Source organism: Loxodonta africana, chromosome 13 (assembly GCF_030014295.1).
Source record: "Loxodonta africana isolate mLoxAfr1 chromosome 13, mLoxAfr1.hap2, whole genome shotgun sequence".
Classification (NCBI taxonomy): Eukaryota; Metazoa; Chordata; class Mammalia; order Proboscidea; family Elephantidae; genus Loxodonta; species Loxodonta africana.
Genome location: NC_087354.1, coordinates 29,563,607 through 29,588,162, shown reverse-complemented (window position 1 = coordinate 29,588,162; position 24,556 = coordinate 29,563,607). Strand labels below are relative to the sequence as shown.

At 47.2% G+C, this 24,556-nt stretch overlaps 2 protein-coding genes across 4 annotated transcripts in view; one reads left to right on the top strand and one right to left on the bottom strand.

The window, feature by feature from the left end:
• The window catches only part of FANCI (FA complementation group I), a 96,098-nt gene extending 93,915 nt beyond the window's left edge, over positions 1-2,183 (bottom strand). For 2 of the 3 annotated variants that reach the window (XM_064267117.1, XM_064267119.1), the window contains exon 1: positions 2,069-2,183. The gene's annotated coding sequence lies outside the window, so the exon portion shown is untranslated. The remainder of the gene's footprint in view (positions 1-2,068) is intronic. The other variant, XM_023553031.2, reaches the window with a different exon arrangement.
• Positions 2,184-15,191: 13,008 nt separating this feature from the next.
• RLBP1 (retinaldehyde binding protein 1) lies at positions 15,192-24,130 on the top strand. Its single transcript, XM_023553036.2, has 6 exons — positions 15,192-15,393; positions 16,963-17,167; positions 18,778-18,956; positions 21,987-22,145; positions 23,030-23,140; positions 23,462-24,130. The coding sequence occupies exons 1-6, from the start codon at positions 15,226-15,228 to the stop codon at positions 23,618-23,620; spliced, it is 981 nt and encodes a 326-aa protein (XP_023408804.2). The 5' UTR covers positions 15,192-15,225; the 3' UTR covers positions 23,621-24,130.
• Positions 24,131-24,556: the final 426 nt, after the last annotated feature.

Here is a 24,556-nt window from a genome sequence, read left to right as displayed (position 1 = left end):
CAATGCTACCCCCTAAACATCTCTCAATCTGTATACCTCTCGCCATCTCCACTACTGCCAGCCACAACATTCCAAATCCACCACCATCTCTCACCTGAACGACTGCAACAGCTTCCTAGCTTGTCTCCAGGGCTTCAAACCAGCTCATCCCAGTTCAAACCCCTACTGAGAATTTGCATTTCTAGTAAGTTCCCTGGAAGTTATATGTCAGAGTCACCTGTCTATCTTGTTAAAAGGTAGACTCTGGTTCAGTATATCTGGGGTGGAACCGCAAATTCTCAGCAGGGATTTTGTAAGAAATGCAAATTCTCAGCAGGGGTTCCAACCAGAAGAGCTGGTTGGAGGCCCTGCTTGCCTCCCTCTAGACAGTAACTAGTGATCTCTTTGAAACACAAACCAGGTTATGTGATAGGCCCTCCATCCACCCTCATTCTCATCTTAAAACTCTTCAATGCCTTTCTATTGCTCTCTTATCAATCCAAAATCCTGAAGTCAGGTTAAAAACATGCTGCAGGGGCTGTCCCATGCCAGCTCCCCAGTTTCATCTTGCTTCCGGCTCCCCTTTATCACTCTATACTCCAACCACACTGAATTGTCTTCAGTCTTTCAAACTTATGTTCCTCCTGCCACAGGCCCTTTCACATGATTTCCTCTCTGAAATTTAAATAGATGTTCTTCCTTCCATCTTCTGCCCCCAATCTTTTATTGTTAATTCCTACAAATCCTTCAGAGCTCAGTTCAATCCACACTTCTTTAGAAGCTGCTCAGTCTAGGTTAAACCCTCCCCCCATCACATTCTCTAATGGCATATTGTGAGCCTTACTGGTGCTCCCTCACATACTGTCACTACACTTTTAAGATTCCATTTACTTGCGATTATTAATGACTAATATCTCCCTCTAGACTAAAAACTCCATGAGGGCAGGGGCATGTCTGATTTTGTTCACCACTGAGTCCTCAGCACTCAGCACAGTATCTAGTTCACAACAGGGGTCCAATAAATACTTGTTGGACAAATGAACTGTTGGACCCCTACAAGGGGCAAGACCCTGAGTCTGGGACTTCACATTCATTAATTTAATCCTCACACCAACCTCAAAAGGTAGGTATTATTAAGCCCCATTTCTGATGAAGAACTTTTGGGATTTAGAGAGATTAAGAAACTTTCTCAAGGTTAGACTAGTAAGTAGCAGACACGGGACTGAAATCGAAATCTGTCCAGCTCCAGACTCCATGCTTTTATCTACTACCCGCAGGAAACCCTGGTGGCACAGTGGTTAAGTGCTATGGCTGCTAACCAAAGGGTCAGCAGTTCAAATCCGCCAGGCGCTCCTTGGAAACTCTATGGGGCAGTTCTACCCTATAGGGTCGCTATGAGTCGGAATCAACTCAATGGCACTGGGTTTGGTTTTTGGTTTCATCTACTACCCGCAGGTTAGGGCCCCGGGTGGCAAGAGAGAATGCAGACGGGGCATACTGACCAAAAGAGAGACGCCAGCCAGAAGGGACAGTTTCGGAAGGGTATATGCTGAAATCAATTCATCATTCATTTGCTATATTCGTCCTAAAGCCAGAGGTGATTAACAAGCAGGTAGGTGGCAATGGGCAATGGGTTAGGTGGCTGCGACGTTCCCGTGCGCCCAGATTATTTGTCAAGAGGCCCTAGAGCGCAAGCTCCGTAAAACCTGAGAATAGCGAGGCACCACTGAAGTGAAATGCCTGCCGGAGAACAAGAAGGGAACACAATTACAGAAATTACAAAACAAGGCAGCCTATGATGCGGACTAGGGGCGAGCTACGAACGCGAAACCGGGTTGAAAGAAACGTCTTAGGCTTAAGAGCTGAACCTTGCTGGAGGCGGGAAACCGAAGAGGACGTGCCGATGTGGCAACACGCCCCGGGAGGAGGGACCCGTGAAAGTCAAGGCGCGCGCGGCGGGAGACAGTGGGGCATGGCTACCCTTCCAGACCACGGAAAATACCAGAATGTCAGGTCAGAACAGGAGCTCTCTGGTTCCCACAGACCCACTCCCTCCCCGGCGCCCAGTCCCCCCGCCGGGGTGACGCACCAAGCCCCTCTGCACGGTCACCTCTACCTCACCGCCGCCACCAACTTCCAAACAGCCCGCTCAACGCAACGCCGCCGAACTTCCGTCGCCCTGGACAACAGGTCCCACCCCTGTGTCTCGCTTCCGCTGTAGGGGTGTACCATTAAGGCTAATGGCGCGGGGGGAGCTGTCGGGAGTTCGCGGACGTTCCCACTCAGTTGGAGGGAGGTGAGACCTGGTGGGACTCGCGTTCTGGACCACAGAGTCCGCACACGCCGGGTGAGGTGCACGGTTCTCCCCACGCCCTGTCTTGCTAGATCGAGCTCCTTCCCTGCCCTGCTGGCGTAGTGGTTAAGAGCTACGGCTGGTGACTAAAAGCTCGGCAGTTCGAATCCACCAGGCGCTCCTTGGAAACTCTATGCAGCAGTTGTACTCTGTTCTGTAGGGTCGCTGAGTCGTAATGGACTCGAGGGCAGTGGGTTATCTCCCCATTGGTGGTGCAGTGATTAAGAGCTCAGCTACTAGCCGAAAGGTTACCCGTTCGAATCCGCCAGGCGCTCCTTGGAAACTCTATGGGGCAGTTGTACTCTGTCTTATAGGGTCGCTATATGTGGAAATCCACTTGACAGCAAACGGGCTTGGTTTGGATTTGTCTTCCTTTAGGAGCCCTGGTAGTTCAGTTTTTAAAGCGCTGGCTGCTAACCAAAAAGGTCGGAGGTTCAAACTCACCAGCTGCTCCGTGGGAGAAAGATGTGGCAATCTGCTTCCATAAAGATTTACAACCCCAGAAACCCTATGGCGCAGTTCTTGTGTGTCCTATAGGGTCGCTATGAGTCGGAATCAACTGGAGGGCAGTGAATTTGGTAGGTTTGGGTGTCTCCCGTTGTTGCCTGAATGCAGGGGCGGATTAACCACTAGGCAGCAAGCCCCTGCGTAGTTTGCTTATTGGGTGAACCGTTCCTGCATGAATGTATCGTCTGCGTTTTCCAGTAACTCTGTCTGGGTGTAATAACAAGTGTTTTCCACCCTGGTGCAGGTTTCCTCGCTAAGGAGTAAATTTTATCTTTCTAGTTCAACAACAGAGCCCTGGTGGTACAGTTGTTAAGAGCTTGGCTGCTGACCAAAAGATAAAATCCACCAGCTGTTCGCTGGGAACCCTATGGGGCAGCCCTACTCTGTCCTGTAGGGTCACTATGAGTGAGACTCATCGGCAACAGGTTTAGTTTTTTTGGTTAGTTCAACAACCTAGACTGCGTACACTATGCGTACACGGTACATATGAACTTACACAAAGTAGTGATACGCTGACTCTAGAAATACAGACAGTTAAAAACAGGTTTACAACAAAAAAAACCAAAGCAAAACAACTCACTGCCATCGAGTCTGACTCATAGTGACCCTATAGGACAGAGTAGAACTGCCCCATAAGATTTCCAAGGCTGTAAATCTTTATGGAAGCAGACTGCCACATCTTTCTCCCAAGGAGTGGCTGGAACCACCAACCTTTCAGTTAGTAGCCAAGTCCTTTAACCACTGCGCCAGGAGGGCTTCCGTACAATAGTGGAACTAAATGTCCTTCAAAACCTGTTGTGGTAAACCTTATCGATAGTTCAGGTTTGTATAACAACATTAAACCAAAAAAACCCAAACCTGTTGCCATGGAGTCAATTCCAACTCATGGCGACCCCATCGGTTCCAGAGTAGAACTGTGCCCCATAGGTTTTTCAAGGCTCTGGCCTTTCAGAAGCAGATTGCCAGACCTTTCCTCCCAGGCGTCTCATGGTAGGTTTGAATTACCAAACTTTCAGTTAGTCAGCTAGCGCTTTACCTTTTGCGCCACCCAGGACTCTGCAAGAACGTTAGAGCCTGCAGATCCCGTAGAGAGAAAGAGATTTAAGGTATTGGCTCGTGTGATTGTGGGGGCTGGCAAGTCAAAAATCTGTAGGTCAGGTGGCAGGCTGGAAACTCCAGTAGTCTTAATTCCAAAATCTGCAGGCCAGGCGGGCTGGAAACTTTGGCAGGATATCTGTGTTACAACCTTGAGGCGGAATCTTTCTCTTTCTCTCTGGAAACTTGTTTTTGCTCCTAAGGCCTTCAACAGATTGGATAATGCCCAGTAATCTGCTTTACTTAAGGTCAACTGATTTAAATGTTAATCACATGTAAATACCTTCATAGCAATGCCTGGATTAGTGTTTAACGGAACAACTGGATATCATAGCCTCGTCAAGTTAACACGTAAAGTTAACATCACAGATGGGAACTTGCTTTAATTCCCCACTACCAGAACTTCAAACTCACCATCATCAGCACCAACTCTTTCCTCCAGCTCCCGGTAACAACAGGACTGTTCTAGCCAGCCAGGCCGGGCCAGTGCTTCCATTGGAGCATGGCATCCTACCCTCTTCCATCTTCTCAGCAAGGACCTTACTATCACTTCCCCCGCCTCTAGCCTTAGTCTTTAACCTCTCCCTCTATACAGCTTCCCTCCCATAAACTTTTAAACCATTTTTTTGGTGGTGGGGAGTCAAAGTGTGTCTTAGTTTCCTGGGGCTGCCATAACAAAGTACTGAAAAGTAGGTGGTTTTAAAGAATAGACATTTGTTTTTTCAGTTCTGAAGGTTAGAAGTCCATATTCAGGGCACCAGCGGAACCACACTCTCTTTCTGTCGGCTCTAGTGTCAAAAACCTTAATGCTAAGAGAAACACCAAAAATTAGTGTAACAGAATGTAATTTATTTTGAGTAGACACAATTCAAATCAGGCAGCAGCAACCTGCCTGAGGAAGGTGCTCTTCCGAAGAGAGGGAAAGAGGGTTATGTAGGGCATTGTTACGTTAATTTCTCAGCAACAAAGCACAGCAGGGTTTTAGGGGCATCACTAAGGATGCGTCAAAAAAAAAACTTTGCTGTTGAGTTGATTCCAACTTACAGCATAGCGACCGTATAGGACAGAATAGAACTGCCCCATAGGGGTTCCAGGGAGCGCCTGGTGGATTTGAATTGCCGACCTTTTGGTTAGCAGCTGAACCCTTAACCACTACACCACATACAGCCTCTAGTCAGACCCTGAAGTTCCTCCTTCTCAAAGCTGGTTGCACACAGCTAAGTTTCTAAAAGAGCCCAACACCTAATGTAAAACGCTCTCTGCTAAACTACTTACTAGGCTATTGTTTAACCCAAAGGTGACTACAGGGAACCAGTTCCTTAAAGGCTCAAGGTTCAAAAGGACACCGAAGACCAGATGATCTGGGTGGGTCACCCCAGTTCCATGAACCCATAAACCTGGATCTCAGGAGAATCAAAATAGCTTTGTCACTAGGGGAAAATCTTTCTTTGCCTCTTCCAGTTTCCTTGTCCGCATCACTCCAATCTCTGGCCCACCCAAATAATCCGGGATAAGTGCCTCCTCTCAAGAGCTTTAACTTGATCACATATTTTGCCATATAAAGTAATGCAGGCTTCTGGGATTAAAAAAAAAAAAAAAAAAAACAGGCTTCAGGGATATGACCTGAATATCTCTTGGGGAGCCACTTTTCAACCTACCACACATGCATTAAAAATTTCCAAAAGGAAATTATAGTTTGCAGCGTTTCTCAAATTTAATTAAACAAAGAACCCTCCTCTCTCTTTCTCTCTCTCTCTCTGTGTCTCTTTGGTGGAGCGTTTTCTAGCACAACCATAAAGCTCATTTTGGAAGGTTTAGTTTTATCATATCACTTGCCTTTGTTGTTTTATAATGACTTGTGATGTCTCTCCTGGTCTGTGAGTTCCTTAAGGCAGAGGTAGTATTTTATTCAGCTCTGTATTCCCAATGCCTAACAGATAGTTATTAGCTGCTGTCGAGTTGTCCCCTGACTCACAGCGACCCCGTGTACAATAGAAGGAAACACTGCCCAGTTCTGCTCCATCCCCGTGGTCAGTTGTACACTGTTGTGCTTCATAGGGTTTTCATTGGCTGATCTTTGGAAGTAGATGGCCAGACCTTTCTTCCTAGCTTGTCTTAATGGAAGCTCTGCTGAAACCTGTTTGGCATCACTGCAACACTCAAGTCTCCACTGACGGATGGATGGTGGCTGTGTATGGGGTGCGTTGGCGGGGAATCAAACCCCAGTCTCCTGTGTGGAAGGTGAGAATTCAACCACTAGACCACACATAGTAACTGCTCAATAAATAGATACTCAACCTTTTTTCTGGTTCAAAGAATATGAGGAGAGGGAAGGTGAAAGAGGGAGGGGGAGGAATGGTGATTTAGGAGATTGGAGGTTTCTTGCCCAGGGAACAGTGGAAAGCAAAATTTTTTCCATTAAAAGATTTTTATGTTAAACACCCAAATACCCACTACCTAGATTCTACCATAAACATTTTGCTACACTTGCTTTATCATATACCTCTCTGTGCATCTATTTGAAGGAGCCGTGGTAGTACTATAGGTAAGCACTGGGCTGCTAACACAAAGGTTGGAGGTTCAAACCCACCCAGCAACTCCATGGGAAAAAGCCCTGGAAATCTACTTCTATAAAGATTACAGCCAAGAAAGACCTCTGGGGCAGTTCTACTCTGTCACTGGGGGTTGCTATGAGCCGGAATCTGCACAGCACCCAACAACAGCAACATCCACCTAGTCATCCCTCTAGTCAACCATGAATCCATCTTATTAAAGTTTTATACTTCCTTTTTACATACGTGTGTGTGTGTGTGCATGAGCGTGTAAGCATGTTTTCCCTTAGCTTGTTAAACCTACTTAATTCTAAAATATTCTTTGAGCAAACATATATGGGTAGATTTTATTGTTAATTTTACTCTTCATTGCTCTATTCTCCAGCACCTCCCAGTCCTCTACCACCACAGGGCAGGCCCTCCTGTGGGGAATGAGTGCAGCTCCTGAGGAAATAGAGCTTTTTAGAGCATGAAGGCAGTTGCTGGCCCTAGGAGCCAGGAGACTGCATTCTAGTCTGAATGCTCTTAAAATTACCACTGAGTGATTTTAAGGAAAGTGCAGAATGTCTCTGGACCTGGATTTTCCTATCTCTCAGTGAGGGCTGGAGACCAGAGGATTCCCTAAGGCCCTCTCTGGGCCAGAAGAATTATTACTAGCTGAAGAAAGGATTGCAGCGTCCAGATAGTTGGCCCCCGAAGCTGCTTCCAGGGAGGGTGAGGTGATGTAACCTTCCGCAGGACCCAGGGGGCAGTCATTACTTCTGAAAACCCATTCCCTGGGTAGCCATGGAGTCCCTGGGTGGTGCAAATGGTTGGCGCTCACTGCTAATTGAAAGGTTGATTGAGTGTATCCAAAGGTGCCTTGGAAAAAAGGCCTGGCAATCTGCTTCTGAAAATCAGCCTTAAAAACCCTCTGATAGTTTGGCCACAATAAAAAGCAAAATACAAAAAACTCTATGGACCAGCCATCTAAGATACACCTATTGGTCTCTACTTGTATGGAGCAAAAGAGAATCAAGGAAATCAAAAGCCCAAAGAAGAAACTTGTCCATGGGACTAGTAGCCCACACAAACCACAACCTTTTCAAACCTGAGACCAGAAGAACTAGATGGTGCCCAGCTACCACTACCGACTGTTCCAACCAGGGACACAATAGAAGGTCCTGGAAGAAAAATGTAGAACAAAACTCAAAATCCTAAAAAAGGCCAGACCTACTGGACCAATTTAGATTAGAGACACCCCTGAGACTATCACCCTAAGGTACCCTTTGAACTTAGAATTGAAGTTATTTCCTCAGGTCACCTTTCAGCCAAATAATAGATTGGCTTACAAAATAAACAATATCACCCATGAGGAATGTGTTCCCTTAAACAATTAACTGCATGAGACCAAACAGTCAACAGTTACCCAGAAGCCAAGATGAGAAGGCAAAGAGGGGAAGGTAAGCTAGATTAATGGAAATAATGAGAATGGTGACACATTGCAAAAATAAAACCAATGGCAATAAACAACTTGTATAAAAATTGTTAAAGGGGAACCTAATTTGCTGTGTAAACTTTCACATAAAATATTATTTAAAAAAAAAAAAAAAAGCAACCCTAGGGAGCACAGTTCTATTCTGACACACATGGGTTGCCATGAGTAGGAATCAACTTTATGGCAAATGTTTGGTTCAGTCTGGGACAGTCATACCTATGTTGATCTCACTTCTTGAGGATGGCAGCTTTTGTGTGTTGAATGAAGAGAGGGCTTTAGAGTGGCCCAGACTCTAGTTCCTTCCAGCTGTGTGACTTTGGGCAGGTCTTTTTACCCCTCTGAATCTCAGTTTCCTATTCTGTCAAAAAGGGGATTTTACACTTTACTTCACATCTAGGATTGGATGAGGTAATACTGGTAAGGCACTGTCTGAGTCATCTAGTGCTACTATAACAAAAATACCACAAGTGATTGACTTTAAAAAACAGAAATTTATTCTCACAGTCTAGAAGGCTAGAAGTCCAAATTCAGAGCGCCAGCTGCAGGGGAAGACTTTTTCTCTCTGTCGGCTCTGGGGAAGGTCCTTGTCATCAATCTTCCCCTGGTCTAGGAGCTTGTCAGCGCAGGGACTCCGAGTCCCAAAGATGTGCTCACTCCTGGCTCTTCTTTTTTGGTGGTAGGAGGTCCCTATCTCTCTGCTCACTTCTCTCTCCTTTTATCTCTGGTAAGATAAAAGGTGATGCAGGCAATACCCCAGGGAAACTCTCCTTACATCGTATCAAGGCTGTAACCTGAGAAAGGGTGTTGCATCCCACCCTAATCCTGTTTAACATAACCTAATCTTGCCTCATTAATCACAGGCAAAGATTAGGATTTACAACACATAGGAAAATTACATCAGATCACAAAATGGAGGATAACCACACAATACTGGGAATCATGGCCTAACCATGTTGACACATATTTTGGGGGGACATAGTTCAATCCATGACAGGCACCTACCACAATCCAGAAAATGTGAGCCCCCTCCCTCCCTGCCTTCAGCCTGTCAGATAGAAAGAGGCCAGGGAGCTCGTGGTTGCCTGCCAGTGAGGCCAGCACAGGTATCTGGGCCAATGAGGGCAGCGTCTCCTCTCCCACAATGGCACTATTGTTCTGGCCCTAGGAACTGGATGTGAATGTGACTCTTGAGATGGGGGGAAGGGCAGGGTAAAGGCAGGAGAAGGCCTGTGAGCAGGAGATAATGCTGCAGAAAGCTCTGCTTCTCAAGAGGGGCCTTGTGGCCTATTAGTGTCCTGAAAAGCTCTGTGTAGCCCACTCCTACCAGGGCAGCACCACTGACTCAAAAGTGTTTATACTGCACAGGAAGGTTCTTTTTCATGATGCAGTCCATCCCTGGCATTGGTGGAGCCTCTTCTGTGGTCTCCAGGGTTCCTTGCAGGGGGCGAGGGGAGGAGACAGGCAACCTGGGCCCTCAGTTCCATTGTCTCTCACACCCTGTGATGTACCTGCAAAAAAATACATCACCCCATCTTACAGATGAAGCAATGAGGTTCAAGAAGGTCAATGGCTTGTAATAGGCAATGCCAAGACCAGAATCAGGGCAGGAGACGCTCCCTCTCTGTCCTCTTTCTTCTGCTGCTCACAGACCCCACCACCACTACCCTGCCCGCAAAGAGGAAGAGAATGGTGGGCACAGGCAGTCGTCGATCAGTTTTCCCACCAATCCTCAGAGGTGGTAGGAAGTGAGATGTCAGGCAAGACACTGTGCTGGGACAGGCAAGGTGGCAAGAGGAGCAGAAGCCCTCCAGGGCTTTTGTTGTTGGGTGCCGTCAAGTCGATTCCAACTTGTAGCAACCCCATGTGACAGAGTAGAACTGCCCCATAGCATTTTCTTGGCTGTAATCTTTACGAAAGCAGATCACCAGGTCTTTCTCCTGCAGAGCATATGAGTGGATTTGAACAACCAACCTTTTGGTTAACAGTCAAGCGCTTAACTGTTGGACCTTTCAAATTTTGATGTGTCTAGGAATCACCTGGGGACCTGGTTAAAATGCAGATTCTGCTCCAGTGGATCTGGGGTGAAGCCTGAGAGTGTGCATTTCTAGCAAGCTCCCAGGTGATGCTGATGCTGCTGGTCTACGGGCTGCACTGAGTAGTAACGAGGTTGAGACCAGAGCTGTCCATTAGAAGTATAAAGTAATTTTACATTTTCTAATAACCCGTTGCCTAATAGCCGTGTCAAAAAAAGAAAACAAAACAGGTGAAATTAATGATATACCTTTAACTCAGTATATAGCCAAAACATTATCATTTCAACACTAAGCAATACAAAAAATGTTAATTAGATATTTTACACTCTTTTTTCTACTAAGTCTTCAGTATGTATTTCATAGTTACAGCACATCTCAATTTGGACTCTAAATTTTCATCGGTTGATCATAAAATTTACGGTTGAAAAGTAAAATCACATACCTAAATTGTTCCAGAAATACTTAAAAGTGTCCCTACAACTGAAGCCAGTATCAGTTTTTAAATTTAAGTTAAAAATAAATAATATTTAAAATTCAATTCTTTGGTCATACTAGCCCATTTCAAGTACTGAATGTAGCTAGTGGCTACTGTATTGGACAGTGCAGGACTAGACCACTGGGGAGCAGGATAGAAATGGGGGTTCTTCAACTCCAAAGAAGACTTGGGAGGGAGATAGTCCAAGAGTCAGACAGCAGCCAGAGTAGGAGCCCAGGGAAGGGACCGTTGAAAGCAAAGAACTCAAGGTGACTCGGTCGCAACTCAATGTCTCAGCCCCAGGCGTCAAAGCCTGCTCTGGAGAGGGAAGTGAGGGTCAAATGCTGCTCTCGGGGAACTTGCCTTCAATGACACTCTCAATAGCCCTGGGATATCTGCAGCGGGCAGTGTGTGGATAAGGAGGGCCCAAACCTGTCCATTTCTGGGGAAAAACAAGAAGCATTTCTTAGAATGGGATCAGGAGAATTGCCTTCAAAGCCTTGTGCGTGGGGGTGTGACCCTGTCCTGGGCAGCTCCAGAAGGCAAAGCCAGGACCAGGCATGGGCATTTCAGGAGGCTGATGGAAGCCCAAGCCGAGGATGGGTTTTAGAACAAGGAGAGTTGTCCAATAGTGGAAACAGGGAGCTCCCTAGCCTTGGAATCCTGGCTGAGAATGTTCTAAAGGAATCGCCCACTCCCCCTTCCCTCTCCCTGCACCTCTTGAGCAGCTGCAGAGGGGTTTCTTGCTGTACAGAGTGTTGGATAATGAATTCCTTCCACCTAGAAGCCTATGGAGTCTATGTTTGGCGTAACAGCCCAGATTTACTTAACGCTTGCTATGTTCCAAGTACTGAGCTAAGGCCTTTATTGCCATTTCATCCTCACTAAAGCCATGAGCCTGGTCCTCTGATTTTCCCCACTTCTCAGAGTAGGAAACTGAGTCACTGAGTGGTGAATAACCTGTTCTCACAGCTAGTTGGTACTACAGCTCAAATTTAAATATAGGCAGTCTGGTCTGGAGCTTATGCCCCTACCACTGCACCACACTACCTCGAAGGCAGGTCAGCCTGTCTTGTCCTCTTCTGGCTCAACCTTAACCAACTATGTTTTCCAAATGGCCTCACTCACTGTGAAGGTGAGAACTACCACATCAGACCCTGCAGGGTGGGGAGAGTGTGGAGGACAGGCCTGGATTCCACGATCACATTTGCTCTTTCTCTTGCCCCTTGTATCTCAGCCTGGGGAATGCTCTTTCAGAGCCCCCCTGCAATCCCAAGGAGAGAGAGCAGGGAAAAGGCAGTGGGGCTGGTCTAGATTCTACCCCTACAGCCTGGCTTCCACATGGCTGAGCAGGAACTGGGAGCAGGCACGCACAAAGAAGGGCTTTCATGCATCTTCAGCTTGACCCAGGCCTCTCCCGTCTCCCTCCTGGAGCTTTGCCTGCCCTGCTCTGGGCCTCCCCGTGAGCCCAGATTTAATGGAAAACTGTGGGCATTGAGAAGTTCCTTATGACACACTAATCCCAACCTGCTGACTGGACCCGCCCCTAGCAGAGGCAATCTTCAGGAGGACTCAAGCACCAGGTGGCCCCAAGGAGGAGTTGCCTACCAGGCAGGTAAGTCAGTCCCAGGGGCCTCCCTGGACCAGGGAACCCAGGATTGGGGTGAGGAATCAGGGATGGGGAGAACATATCGCAGACTGCTGGCTGAGCCGAAACCAACTGGCCATTCTCCGGGATGAGCCAGACCAACCTGAAAGCAGAGTCATCAAATAAAAATACAGGATGCCCAGTTAGATGTGAACTTCAGATAAACAACAAATAATATTTCTACTATGAGTATACCCAAATGTTGCATGGGACATACTTATACTAAAGAAAGTATTTGTTCACCAGAAATGCACATTTAACTGGGCGTTCTGGATTTCATCTGGCAACCCTAAAAACTAAAAACCCATTGCCATCGAGTTGATTCCAGCAGGAAACAGGGTCCAAATGGAGTGAGGGGTAGGCATTTTTTCATTGTATTCAGTGAATAGCACAGAGGAGATCAATATTTTTAAAAATCAAAGTTAACAGCTTGGGCAAATGTAGAAAAGAATTGCTGCACTGACTTTAACCTTGATAATTCTAAGGGTATGGAGCTAAGATCTCATCCCAGGGGTCTGCTTAATTGGTTGGGGTTATGCAGCCACTATCCCTCCAGTTTGAGCTCCTCGGGTAATTCTATCAGCCTCTCCATTCCTGCTCCAGCAAAACCTAAGTGACAGCACAGCAGAATTTCAGTCTGCCTCTGTGCCCTCATATTTGGAAGTCTACCAGCCAGAGAGATGGCTTAGATTTGGTTCCTGTTGGTGGATTCCAGCACTCACAGCTTCTCTGCCCTTGCTGGGGCTATGGAGTGGGAGAGGCAAGAGATGGGAGATCCTCAGATATTCCCTGAGACTGTCCAAGTCTCTTGGTGCAAATTGGAGTACAGATCAGTATGATGCTAAGGAAAGGAAAGGGAAGGGAACTAGGTTTTGGAGAAAGACATTGCAGGGCACATTACAGAAATTATATTAGCTTTATTACGACTCTATTCGGTAGGTGCTATTATTATCCCCCAAGGTCCCCAGGTGGTGCAAACAGCTTGCACTCGAATACTAACGTAAATGTTGGCAGTTCCAACCTACCAGCATCATCACAGAAGAAAGACCTGGCAATCTGCTTCCATAAAGATAACAGCCAAGAAAATACTGTGGAGCAGTTGTGTTCTGTAATGTATTAGGTCACCGGAGTTGGAATCGACTCTATGGCATGGGTTTATTACTATCTCCAAGGTGTCCCTGGGTGGGCAAATGGTTAAGCACTCAGCTACTAATCAAACGGTTGGTGGTTTAAGTCTACCCAGAGGTGCCTCAGAAGAAAGGCCATTGAAAACACTATGGAGTGCAGTTCTACTCTGACATACATGGGATTGTCATAAGTCGGAATGTACTCAATGGCAATGGGTTTAGTTTTTTCGTTTTTTGGGGGGAAAATATTCTCAGTTTGCAGATGAAGAAACTGAGGCCCAGAAATGTTAGATAGCTTGACTAAGGTCATGTGGCTGGTAAATGACAAAGCCTGATTCCAATCTAGGTGTCTCTGACCCTAAAGCATTTCTATAATACCAGCTTTCTTTTTAGTTTGCCTGGCGATGTCTGGGTTCTAGGCGTCAAAACAGGCTTGGTGTCAGGAGAACATAGGTTTAAGTCCCAGCTCTGCCACGTCACAACCTTGACTAGGTGACAGAACTGACCAATGGAACCTGATTAGATGAAGAGCAAGATGGTGAAGGGTCCTTGAAGAAAGTGGGAATGTTTAGGGGTCCGGGGAGATCCAGAAACAGAAGAGCTGTCTCCCAAAATACTCAGTAGGTAAGCAAGTTGTCATGCCGGCAATGGATGAGATTCGCTCTGGTGGTCAACCACAGCTTACATGTAGGTTATTTAACTCAATCTTCATCACCTTCGCATCCCCCTTTTACAGGGGAAAGCCAAGACTCAGGTTAAATCACACAGCTTTCGAGAGGAAGAGACAGAATTTCAACCCAGCTCTGGCTTTCGCATCTCACCTGGCTGACTCTCAGTGCTGACATGAAGTCGCATTTGGGTTTGAGTACTCCTCCCTGGTTATTTCTGGCTGTGTGACCTCGGGGCAAGTCACTTTTGCTCCTGGACCTTTTCCTCCTGTGTGGAATGGGAATAGTAATGCCAGCCCTGTCTCTGACACAATGATTACAAAAAAAAAAAAACCCAATGCCGCTGAGTTGATTCCAACTCACAGTGACCCTATAGGACAGAGTAGAACTACCCCATAGGGTTCCCAAGGAGCTGCTGGTGGATTTGAATTGCTGACCTTTTGGTTAGCAGCCATAGCTCTTAACCACTGTGCTACCAGGGCTCCGATCTGATAATTAATGCACCACAAAGCACAGGACACACACCCAGTATTATGATTATGTAACTGGTCATCACCCCTCTAGAGAACAAAGTCTCCCAGGAAAGGGTGATCCACTAGCCTGGGAAGTTTCTTTGGGCTGGGAAAGGAGGGGACAGAAGGAAAGAAGGACGGTCTGGGGAATTGGATCATATGGATACCTTATCCTGCAGTGATCATGTAACTGAGATCACGTAGTGTTTTTCTGGCTCGGCCAATTTGTCTGAAGGGCTGAGTTTTGAGGTATTTGTGTGTGTGCCCCTTCTCAAAGCAGAGTTTCCCAAAGAGTAGCCCAAGGTTTCTGGGCCCCAGACCAGACCTCCTGTAATCAGAATTACAGAGAGTGGGGCCCAGACATCTGCATTTCTAACAGATGCCCCAGGTAATTCTGCTGCACGCTCTAGTTTGAGATCCGCTGTTCTGAGACAGTCACAGAGCAGTTTCTCAAATACCACTGCACCCCTGACTTATACTCCTAGAGGAGGGGCTGCCTGGACGGACGGGGACAGAGGAAGCGGGACCCTTCTCCCAAGGACTCAGTGTCTTCCAGAGGCAACATGTCAGAGGGGGTGAGTACCCCTGGGCCCCCTGGCTCTCCTTCACCCACATTTCTCCTTCCCTCTCTGCCTTCTCTCCCTCCTATTTCTCCAGCATCTGTTCTGCCGAGGGGAATGGGCATGTACGTCTCTGTGGTCCCAGACCCAGCCCAGAGGGGAGGCTTAACAGAGGCACTGGGCAAGAGAACTGGTTTAGGGTCTGAGCAGGCCCACTTGCCTGGCTTGCTCAGGCTGACATGAGCCTGCTCCTGCTTCTTCCTGTCTCCTCTGCCCAGGTGGGCACATTCCGTGTGGTCCCCGAAGAGGAGCAGGAGCTCCGCTGCCAGCTGGAGCGGCTCACAACCAAGGACCATGGGCCTGTCTTTGGCCGGTGTAGTCAGCTGCCACGACATACCTTGCAGAAGGTGAGGTGGCCTGGGGTGGGGAGAGGCAGACTAGGGAGGCAGAATGGGGGCAACATTGACAATATCCTCTCTCTTGTAGATAGGGTCCAGTTCTAGCTTTCCAGATCACCTTGGGGGTATGTTCTAGGGGCCACTCTGGAGGTTAGGGCCATGGCAGAGATTGGGCTGACCAGACACCCAGGCTAGCCTAGTCCAAGGATGCAGCACCAACAAGGTTCCCTGAAATCCATGCCAGGGCCTGGGGCCTCCAGACCAGGGATCAGCCTGGATTCAAATGTGAGTAGTAATGGTTTGGAAGTGCCCTGAAGGGCAAGATCTAACTGCTGCCCCTACTGCATAGTCGAGAGGCCTGGATTCTAGAACTAGACCCACTCCCAACTCACTGGGTGTGCTTGAGGAAGTTGCTTTCCCTTTCTGGGTCTTACCTTTTGCAGCTATGAAAGAAGATGTTTGGACCAGCTCAGAGTTTATCAGACTCTGCTATGCAGAGGTTGGCAGAGCTGTTGTGGGGCTGTCAGGAGGACGCGGTGGGGCTGAGATGAGCCCAGGCTCCTGTCCTCCCCCACTCCCCATCTTTCTTAAGGCAGTTCCACCATTGATTTATAAGAATCTCTGACCTGGGTGATTTCTGATGGACTCGCCAGGCCTTGCCTTCTGGGTATCTCAAATGGAAGGTGCTATTAGCTCCCCTGCACCTGGCTTCCCCTCCTCTGCCTTCCCCTGTCATGCTGTCAAAGGAAAGGGCTGTCAGATGCCTGAGAAGCATGCTGAGGAGTTCTCTTGGACCAGCAAGAGGAGGCATGCCCTCTGGCAGGCAGGCTGCCATCTTCTGGGTAGCTTTGTTTTTGGAAAGGTCAAAATGAACCTGGGAGGGAGCTGAGTGAAGTGATTAAAAGTATACCTGAGTAGGAGTCTTGCTTCACCCCCTTCTATCTGGGTGACCTTGGGCAAGAACTTCACCTCTATGAGCCTCGTTTTGCTCATCTGGAAGATGGGGATAAGAATGCCAACCGTGATGGGCTGTGGCAAAGATTAAAATACATAATGTATTTAAAGAACTTAGCAGGGTGCTAAGTAAGAGCTCAGTTAAGTGTAAGCTGTTATTATCACAAACATTTAGGCTGTTGGCTATATCCTGCAAACAAACTTACCATGAGCAAACCCATTGCTGTTGAATCAATTCCAACTCACAGCTATCCTATAGGACAGACTAGAACTACCCCATAGGGTTTCCAAGGCTGTAATCTTTACAGAAGTAGACTTCTACATCTTTCTTCCGCAGAGCAGCTCGTAGGTTTGAACCGGCGACCTTTTCGTTAGCAGCCCAGTGTTTAACCACTGCACCACCAGGGCTCCGCATCTACCCTGAGCACTTTCACCTAATTTTTGCCCAAATAGAACGATCTGAGATGCTGCTAATGCAGATGCTGCCCTTGTGGGCTGAAGAGTGGTGGCCCCAGTGCAGCCCCCTCAGCAGGTCTGGCATGAGTGGGAGACTGGCCATATATATGTCCTGCTCCTGCACCATAGCTACCCGTGACTTCGGCCCCACACCCCTCCTTGTTCCAGGCCAAGGACGAGCTGAACGAGCGGGAGGAGACTCGGGCGGAGGTGGTGCGAGAACTGCAGGAGCTGGTGCAGGAGCAGGCAGCCTCTGGGGAGGAGCTGGCCCAGGCGGTGGCCGAGAGGGTACAGGGAAGGGACAGCGCCTTCTTCCTGCGCTTCATCCGTGCACGCAAGTTTGACGTGGGGCGTGCCTACGAGCTGCTCAGAGGTGAGGCCCCAGCTGGAGAAGCAGCCATGGGAAGGAGAGGGAGGGATCGTGAGAATGGTGTTCACTCTCACCTGGGGGCACTGAGGGGACCCCCTGCCCTGCATAGGCAAGTCACTTTCTCTGAGCCCTGTAACCTCCATACCTGTAAAATGGGGGGTCGGAGTGTGAGGTATGAACTGAATCGCTTCCGAGATCCCTTTCCCTGCAGCTATGAATGAATGAATGAGTCTGTCAGGACCAGATTCCTGGAGGTCTGGCTCCTTTCTCCTCTCAGTCTTGGGACTCAATAAGTAGAACTGGATCACCTAAATCAGGCACCCAGTGAGGGGAAGCGTTTTCTCCCCAGCCACTGGACCCTCAGAGCCTGGGCTTTGGCTCTGGAATGCTGCAGGGAAGGTGGACATGTGCCTGGCTCCCTCAGGTACCTAAACCTCCTGCAAAGTGGAGTTGAAGATGGTGCTAGCCCTTGGAATGAGCCCCGAGGACAGAGCTCCCTGGCCCCGCTGGCTGGCTGAAGATTAATTTCCTAAGGAAATCAAGTGCTTTGTGTTGTGGGGAGCGGTGGGATGTCTGAGCAGACCCTGCAGGCCAATACTTTTCATTTTCTTCTTCTCTTGTTCCTCAAATGTTAATTCAATGCCATGCTCAAGCTGTGCCAACCCAGGGATGTAGCAGAGAATAAAAGAGACAAGAATCTCCTGCCTTCATAGAACCTATATCCTGATGGCGGAAATAACAAACTAGCTACATAAAATAAAAATATATAGATAGTGATAAGGGATAGGGAGAAAAATAGAAGAGGCAGATACAAAAGGATTGAGAGGTTGGAGCTTTAGGTAACCAGGAGGCTCCAGGTGCAAAGAGAATTTATAAAGAAAAATCCAGAGGAAATGAGGGAACTGGCCATGCAGATCTCTGGGGGAAGAACAATGCAGGCAGAGGGAACAACAAATGTGAAGTCCAGGTGGTAGGAGCGTGCCTGGAGCATTCCAGGAACAGTGTGGAGGTCAGTGTGGCACTCCTGAGACAAAAACTTTCTGAACACTTCTGAGCTTGACCCTTCCAGAGGCCCAAGTTTGGTGGTGGAGACAGCCAGCCTGTTCAGGATGGGTAAGGAGCTTGTGGGTAGTGGATGGGCTTCTGTATTCTGCATGGGATTTGTATTTTATCTTGGGGTCTTCCCCTCAGGCTTGCCCTCATGTACTGGTGCTCACATCCCACTCGGTTCACCCTGTGCCCAGCAGGAACACCTGTGCCCATGTGTCTGTAGAAAAGAGAAAATAACAATGATCGCCACGCCACTGTATTTAGGATTATACCTGATGTTTGCACAGTTTTGAAATGATGTTCACACTTGAGTCTGGTTTGATTACCATAACAATTTGGTGAGATAGGACAATATCCCATTATTAACCCACATTTTGGAGGGGAAACATGGGGCTCAGAAAGGCTGAGTATCCTGCTTGATCACATACAGGATTTACATGGAAGAGCTGGGCAGGAGCCCTGGTCTCTGGAGTCCCACTGTGTGCCACCTCAGGAGGTGAGCTGGGGTGGGGTAGGGAGGAGGCGGCTCCCTGAGGGGAGATCATCTGCTCTCCCTCCTCCAGGCTACGTGCACTTCCGGCTGCAGTACCCCGAGCTTTTCGACAGTCTGTCCCTGGAGGCCATCCGCTGTACCATTGAGGCCGGCTACCCTGGTGTCCTCTCCAGTCGGGACAAGTATGGGCGAGTGGTCATGCTCTTCAACATTGAGAACTGGGACTATGAGGAAATCACCTTTGATGAGGTCAGTGGAAACTCAACTGGCTCCCTCCCACCCTAGAGGCTATGTTCTTCCTCCAACCCTGGCCTCTACTGGACCCTCATTTCTGGCTCAGCAGTAGTTCAGGTTTATGCGGGGAAATGCGGACAGCCATCTGCCACCAAGCCCTTTCTAAGCACAGGGAGAATTCCTAGGATATGCTTGGGTAGCTGGAAAACCAGCAGGTTTGCAGGCTGGGTCCAAGGGCCAATCCTTGGTATCCTAGCCAAATGCAGGCAACAGCTGTGGCCCCAAGCCCTACCAAACACTGAAAACTGAGTGACGGAGAGAACAGGGATTAGTGGACTGTGGGGGTAAGAGATTCTGAAAGGCACAGGTTCCAACCCTACTGTAAACGAGGGAACTAAGGCCCAGGCAGGTTGTACCCAACCAGCCCGAGGTTACACAGCTGAGAATGGGGACTGGAATCCACAGGCTCTGACTCCCAGCCTCAGTTCTTTGCACTTATATATGTATATATGCCATTTCCCACATGGAGCCCTTAAGAGGGCTGCTTCAGGCTGGGGAATTAACATTTGTCCTCAGAGAACTTTGGCATGTGCCACCAATCCTTTTAAAAATATATATATACGATGTTCTTGGCATCTCTCTTTTTTATTGTGCTTTAGATTTAGATGAAGGTTTACAGAGCAAATTAGTTTCTCATTAAACATACAAGTATTGTTTTATGGCATTGGTTGCCAACCCCATGAGGTATCAACACTCTCCCCTTCTCGACCTTGGGTTCCCATTACCGGCTTTCCTGTCCCCTCCTGCCTTCTCGTCCTTGCCCCTGGGTTGGTGTGCCCATTAAGCCTCCTTTGGTTTTGTGGGCCTGTCTAATCTTTGGCTAAAGGGTGAACCTCAGGAGTGACTTCAGTACTGAGTTAAAAAGGAGTCCGGGGCTATACTCTCGGGTTTCAGTAAGTCTGGTCTTTTAAAAATATTTTTTTTATTTTTAAAAATAGTACAAACTCACTTTAGAAAATGCTATCCAGTTGTCCCAAACCGTTTATTAAAATGTAATTCAAGATGCCGTCTCGATAATCTTCTGTATTTCCTTTTGTAAGAAACGAAAAATCAGTTGCCATGGAGTTGACCCTGACTCATGATGACCCCGCGTGTGTCAAAGTAAAACAGTGCTCCATAGGGTTTTCAGTGGTTGATTTTTCAGAAACTGATCACTAGGGCTTTCTTCTGGGCACCTCTGAGTGGCCTTGAATCTCCAACCTTTTGGTTAACAGCCTAACACATTAACCATTTGTACTAGTGGTTAACACAATTTCCATATATACTTGGGTCTGTTCCTGGATTTCCTGTTCTTTTCCATTGACCTGTTTGTCTATTCATGCTCCGATACTACACTATTTTAAACATAGAGATTTTATAGAATGTTGAATACCTGCTAGGGCTAGTTCTATCCTTATTGCTCCTCTTTTTCAGGGTTTTTCTAGCTATTCTTGCATGCTTATTTTTTCCTATGAACTTTAAGAATTAACTGGTCTAGCTCAAAGAGAAACGTTATGAATATTTTCATTCAAATCACATTAAATGTAAATATAAACTTGTGGTTCCTTGACATCTCAATGAATGTCACATCTGTGGCCAGTTGTACTATCCCCAGATAACAGATGCCTTTCCTTTTATTCAAGCCTATCTTTTGTGCTTTCAGGAGTGTTTTAAAGTTTTCCTCAAAAATGTCTTACACATTTCTAATTAAGTTTATTCTAAGTATTTTCTTCAGCCACTGTTGCTACAGATGATGCTTTCTCTTTCACTGTATGTTCTAATCGGCTGTTGTTTGTATATATGAAGATTATTGTTTTCATATGTTAATTTTAAATTCTGCTATTATGTCAAATTATTTTGTTATTTCTGTTGATTTTATAGTTGATTCTCTTGGGTTTTCCAAGTATACTATCATCTCATCTACAAATCAGAGACAGTTTTTTTGTCTCTTCTTTTCAAGTTCTTACGCCCCTGATATATACATATATATTTTTTAATTTGGTTGCACTGGCTAATACTTTCAGCACACAGTTAAATGGTGGTAGAGGTATTGAACATCCTTATCTTATTCCCTACCTGATTAAGAATGCTGCTAGTGTTTTGCCATTAACTAAAATGCAGACTTTAGGACTGAGACATACATAAGTTAAGGAAGAGACTTAAAAAATATATATATGATTCCCCTTATTACAGAAGTGATATCTAAACCCGTTGCCATCAAGTCAACTCTGACTCATGCTATCTACTCATTTCATATTGTACCAAAAAAATCACGAACTTAAAATTATCTGTAATTCTACCACCCAGAGATATCTACCACTAACATCTTTCCCTAAAAAAAAAATTTTTTTTTACGTAAATATATTTTTCTTCTAAAAATGAGATCAGACCTTACAAATGATTTTCTAATATGCTTTTTTACATAATAATATATCATGAATATCTTCCCTTATCATTAGTCTACATAATTTTTAACTGCCTCAGAATATTCCACAGCATAAATGTACCATAACTTAATCAGCCAACCAACCAGTTGCCGGTAAATCGACCCTGACTCATGGTGACCCCAACTCATGGTGACTTCATATGTGTCAGAGTAGAACTGTGCTCCATAAGGCTTTCAATGGCAGATTTTTTGGACGTACATCACCAGGCCTTTCTTCTGAGGCACCTCCGACATTTTGGTTAGCAACTGAGTGCTTTAACCAACTGGACCACCCCAGGACTCCCTACCCTAATTTAACCAGTCCCTTTTTGATGAACATTTAGGTTATTTCCGATGTTGCCACTATTATAAGAGTGCTGGGATAAGCACCCTGGCGTCTAACCATGATATGACGTTCAAGGTTATCTCATTGGGGTACATTCACAGAGGTGGAATGTCCAGCTCAAAGCCTGTGGCAAATTGCCTCCAATAAAGGCTTTGCCCATTAACTCTCCTCTCAGGACCTTGAGCTTTCATTATTTTTGTGGGCTGGCTCTTACAGCCTGTTTACTCTGGTCAAGATCTTGCAGGCATATTGCTTCATCCTGGAGAAGCTACTGGAGAATGAGGAAACCCAAATTAATGGCTTCTGCATCATTGAGAACTTCAAGGGCTTTACCATGCAGCAGGCTGCTGGGCTCCGGCCTTCGGATCTCAGGAAGATGGTGGACATGCTCCAGGTGAGGTCTGAGAACCTGTCCTGCAGGAGCGTCTCACAGGTTGGGAGGCTGGGAGGCTGGATCTGGTTTCCTGGTTTCAGGGTGCTAGAAACCACCTGGTGCCGTTAAAGAGTAATAACAACCACAATCCCACCTACACACACTTGCGTGGTAGTTGACAATTTGCCAAGTGTTCACACTCATTATTTCATTGTGAGCCATCCCTCCCTGCTTCCCTGCTTCATTTTGTAAACCTGGAAATGGAGGCTCAGAACTTGAAGTGACTTCTCAAGGTCACACAGCTAGCTATAAAGTGGCAGAAGTGGACTCGAACCCACATTTTCTGACCTGTAATCCTATGCTCTGTCTGTATGCATCATGCTGTCTCTCTTTGAATGTGAATTTATCCAGAGAAAGGGCTATCACCAACTCCCTGACAACTCACTCCTATATATACTGATGTGTCAGTTCTTTCTTTCTTAGAGCTAACCTTAAACCTGGGAGAGGAGCGGTGGGGGCTCTGGGAGGGGCTGAAGGACAGTGAAGCATGACAGTAGTGCCCCTGTGGTCTATGATAACTTGCAGTCCAGTCAGCAGCAGGCAGGTGGGTTTGAAAAAGCCCAGTCACCTAAAAACTAAGCAAGGCTACCATTTTATTCCTTTACTCCCCCTAATTCTAAGGATTTGTGGGTCATCAGGGAAAGGGTTGGGCTCCATGACTTCTGGGACTTCCTTCCAGAGTTGGAGTCACGGTGAAGACGGAGCCCCCTGTTGGCTGGCCCTGGGATAGAACCTTTAGTGAAGTTTCCTTTCTGGCAACTGTGGGAGGCTGGGCAAGACTGTCTGCACCATGGGGTGAGGGAGTGGGAGCCTCTGAGGCCACTGGGGTCTCTCTGTCACTGCAGGACTCCTTCCCAGCCCGGTTCAAAGCTATCCACTTCATCCACCAGCCATGGTATTTCACCACAACCTATAATGTGGTCAAGCCCTTCTTGAAGAGCAAGCTGCTGCAGAGGGTGAGTGCAGGGCCTGCCCATAGGAGGTATTCAGTGAGCATCTGTGCAGTGAGTGAGTGAATATGAAGCTGTAGCAAGAAAGAGTTCATGAATCAAGGAGGGTGAGGGTGAGGAGGGAGCCCCCTGGAGCCCACCTCAGGCTCTATACCATGTTTCCAGACACAGTGGACTGCACCAACAGCACAACACGGAACACTGTGGAGAAGGATGTAACCAGGCAGCGATGGTGCATTGTGGCTCTGTCCTCCAGCCCCTTTCCTCCCCTCGTCCCTCATCCTTAGGCACCTCCTGCTCAGCTCTGTCTCCCCTGCTTCCCTGCAGGTCTTTGTCCACGGAGATGACCTCTCCAGCTTCTTCCAGGAGTTTGATGAGGACATCCTGCCTGCTGACTTTGGGGGCTCCCTACCCAAGTATGATGGCAAAGTCATTGCTGAACAGCTCTTTGGTCCCCGTGCCCAAGCTGAGGACACAGCTTTCTGAGGATGTTTCCTGCCATCTGAGCTGTAGTTAGCATCCCTGGGCCTCTCCTCAGTTGTCCTGGACCCAAAAGGCTGGGAAAAAGGCTGTCTGAGGAGAGCGTGGTGCCCCCAAACCTCCATAAGCTTGGGTGAACTCAGGTGTCACCATCTTCCCAGGTTGGGGTGGACAATAAAGCAGGGGAATTCCTTTGAACTGGAAGAATTGGGGGCTGTTATATTCCTACTGGCCTCTGAACAGGGTTTCTAACCAGTTCGTTCTGGTTTGAAACTCTTCTCTGAAGCTTTAAGACAGTGACTTTTGTGTAGAGTTGAGTTTCAAAGACCCTGATTAGACTTCTCAATCATTTCCTTTGTAACAGAGTTTTGCTGCTTAGCCCCCCCAAAAAAAAAATCAAATTAATTGCCATTGAGTCAATCCCGACTCATAGTGACCCTATAGGACAGAGTAGAACTGCCCCCTCCAGAGTTTCCTAGGCTGTAATCTTTACAGGGAAACCCCGGTGGTGTAGTGGTTAAGTGCTATGGCTACTAACCAAAGGGCCGGCAGTTCGAATCTGCCAGGAGCTCCTTGGAAACTCTATGGGGCAGTTCTGCTCTGTCCTATAGGGTCGCTGTGAGTCGGAATCGACTCGACGGCACTGGGTTGTTGTTGTTTGTTGTAATCTTTACAGAAGCAGACTACCACATCTCTCTCCCATGGAGTGGCTGGTGGGTTTGAACTGCCGACCTTTTAGTTAGCAGCAGAGTGCTTAACCACTGAGCGACCAGGGCTCCTCTTAGGGTCTGTGAAAACAGGCAAGGAGGCTGGTTTAAAAGCTGCCCACCCCCTCCCCCTCCAAAGGCAATAAAAAGATAAAGAGGCGGGATATAAATTCAAATGATATGCCAAGCCCAACCATCTTAGTGACAGCTAAGCAGGTGAGAGGTTTTCCACATG

Excerpts from the sequence above, each read along its gene's own strand:
- RLBP1 (XM_023553036.2), top strand. The coding sequence starts at position 15,226 with ATGAGCCTGCTCCTGCTTCTTCCTGTCTCCTCTGCCCAGGTGGGCACA. Across the intron at positions 17,168-18,777 it reads TGCCTACGAGCTGCTCAGAG|GCTACGTGCACTTCCGGCTG; the intron begins GTGAGGCCCCAG and ends TCCCTCCTCCAG. Across the intron at positions 18,957-21,986 it reads AGGAAATCACCTTTGATGAG|ATCTTGCAGGCATATTGCTT; the intron begins GTCAGTGGAAAC and ends ACTCTGGTCAAG.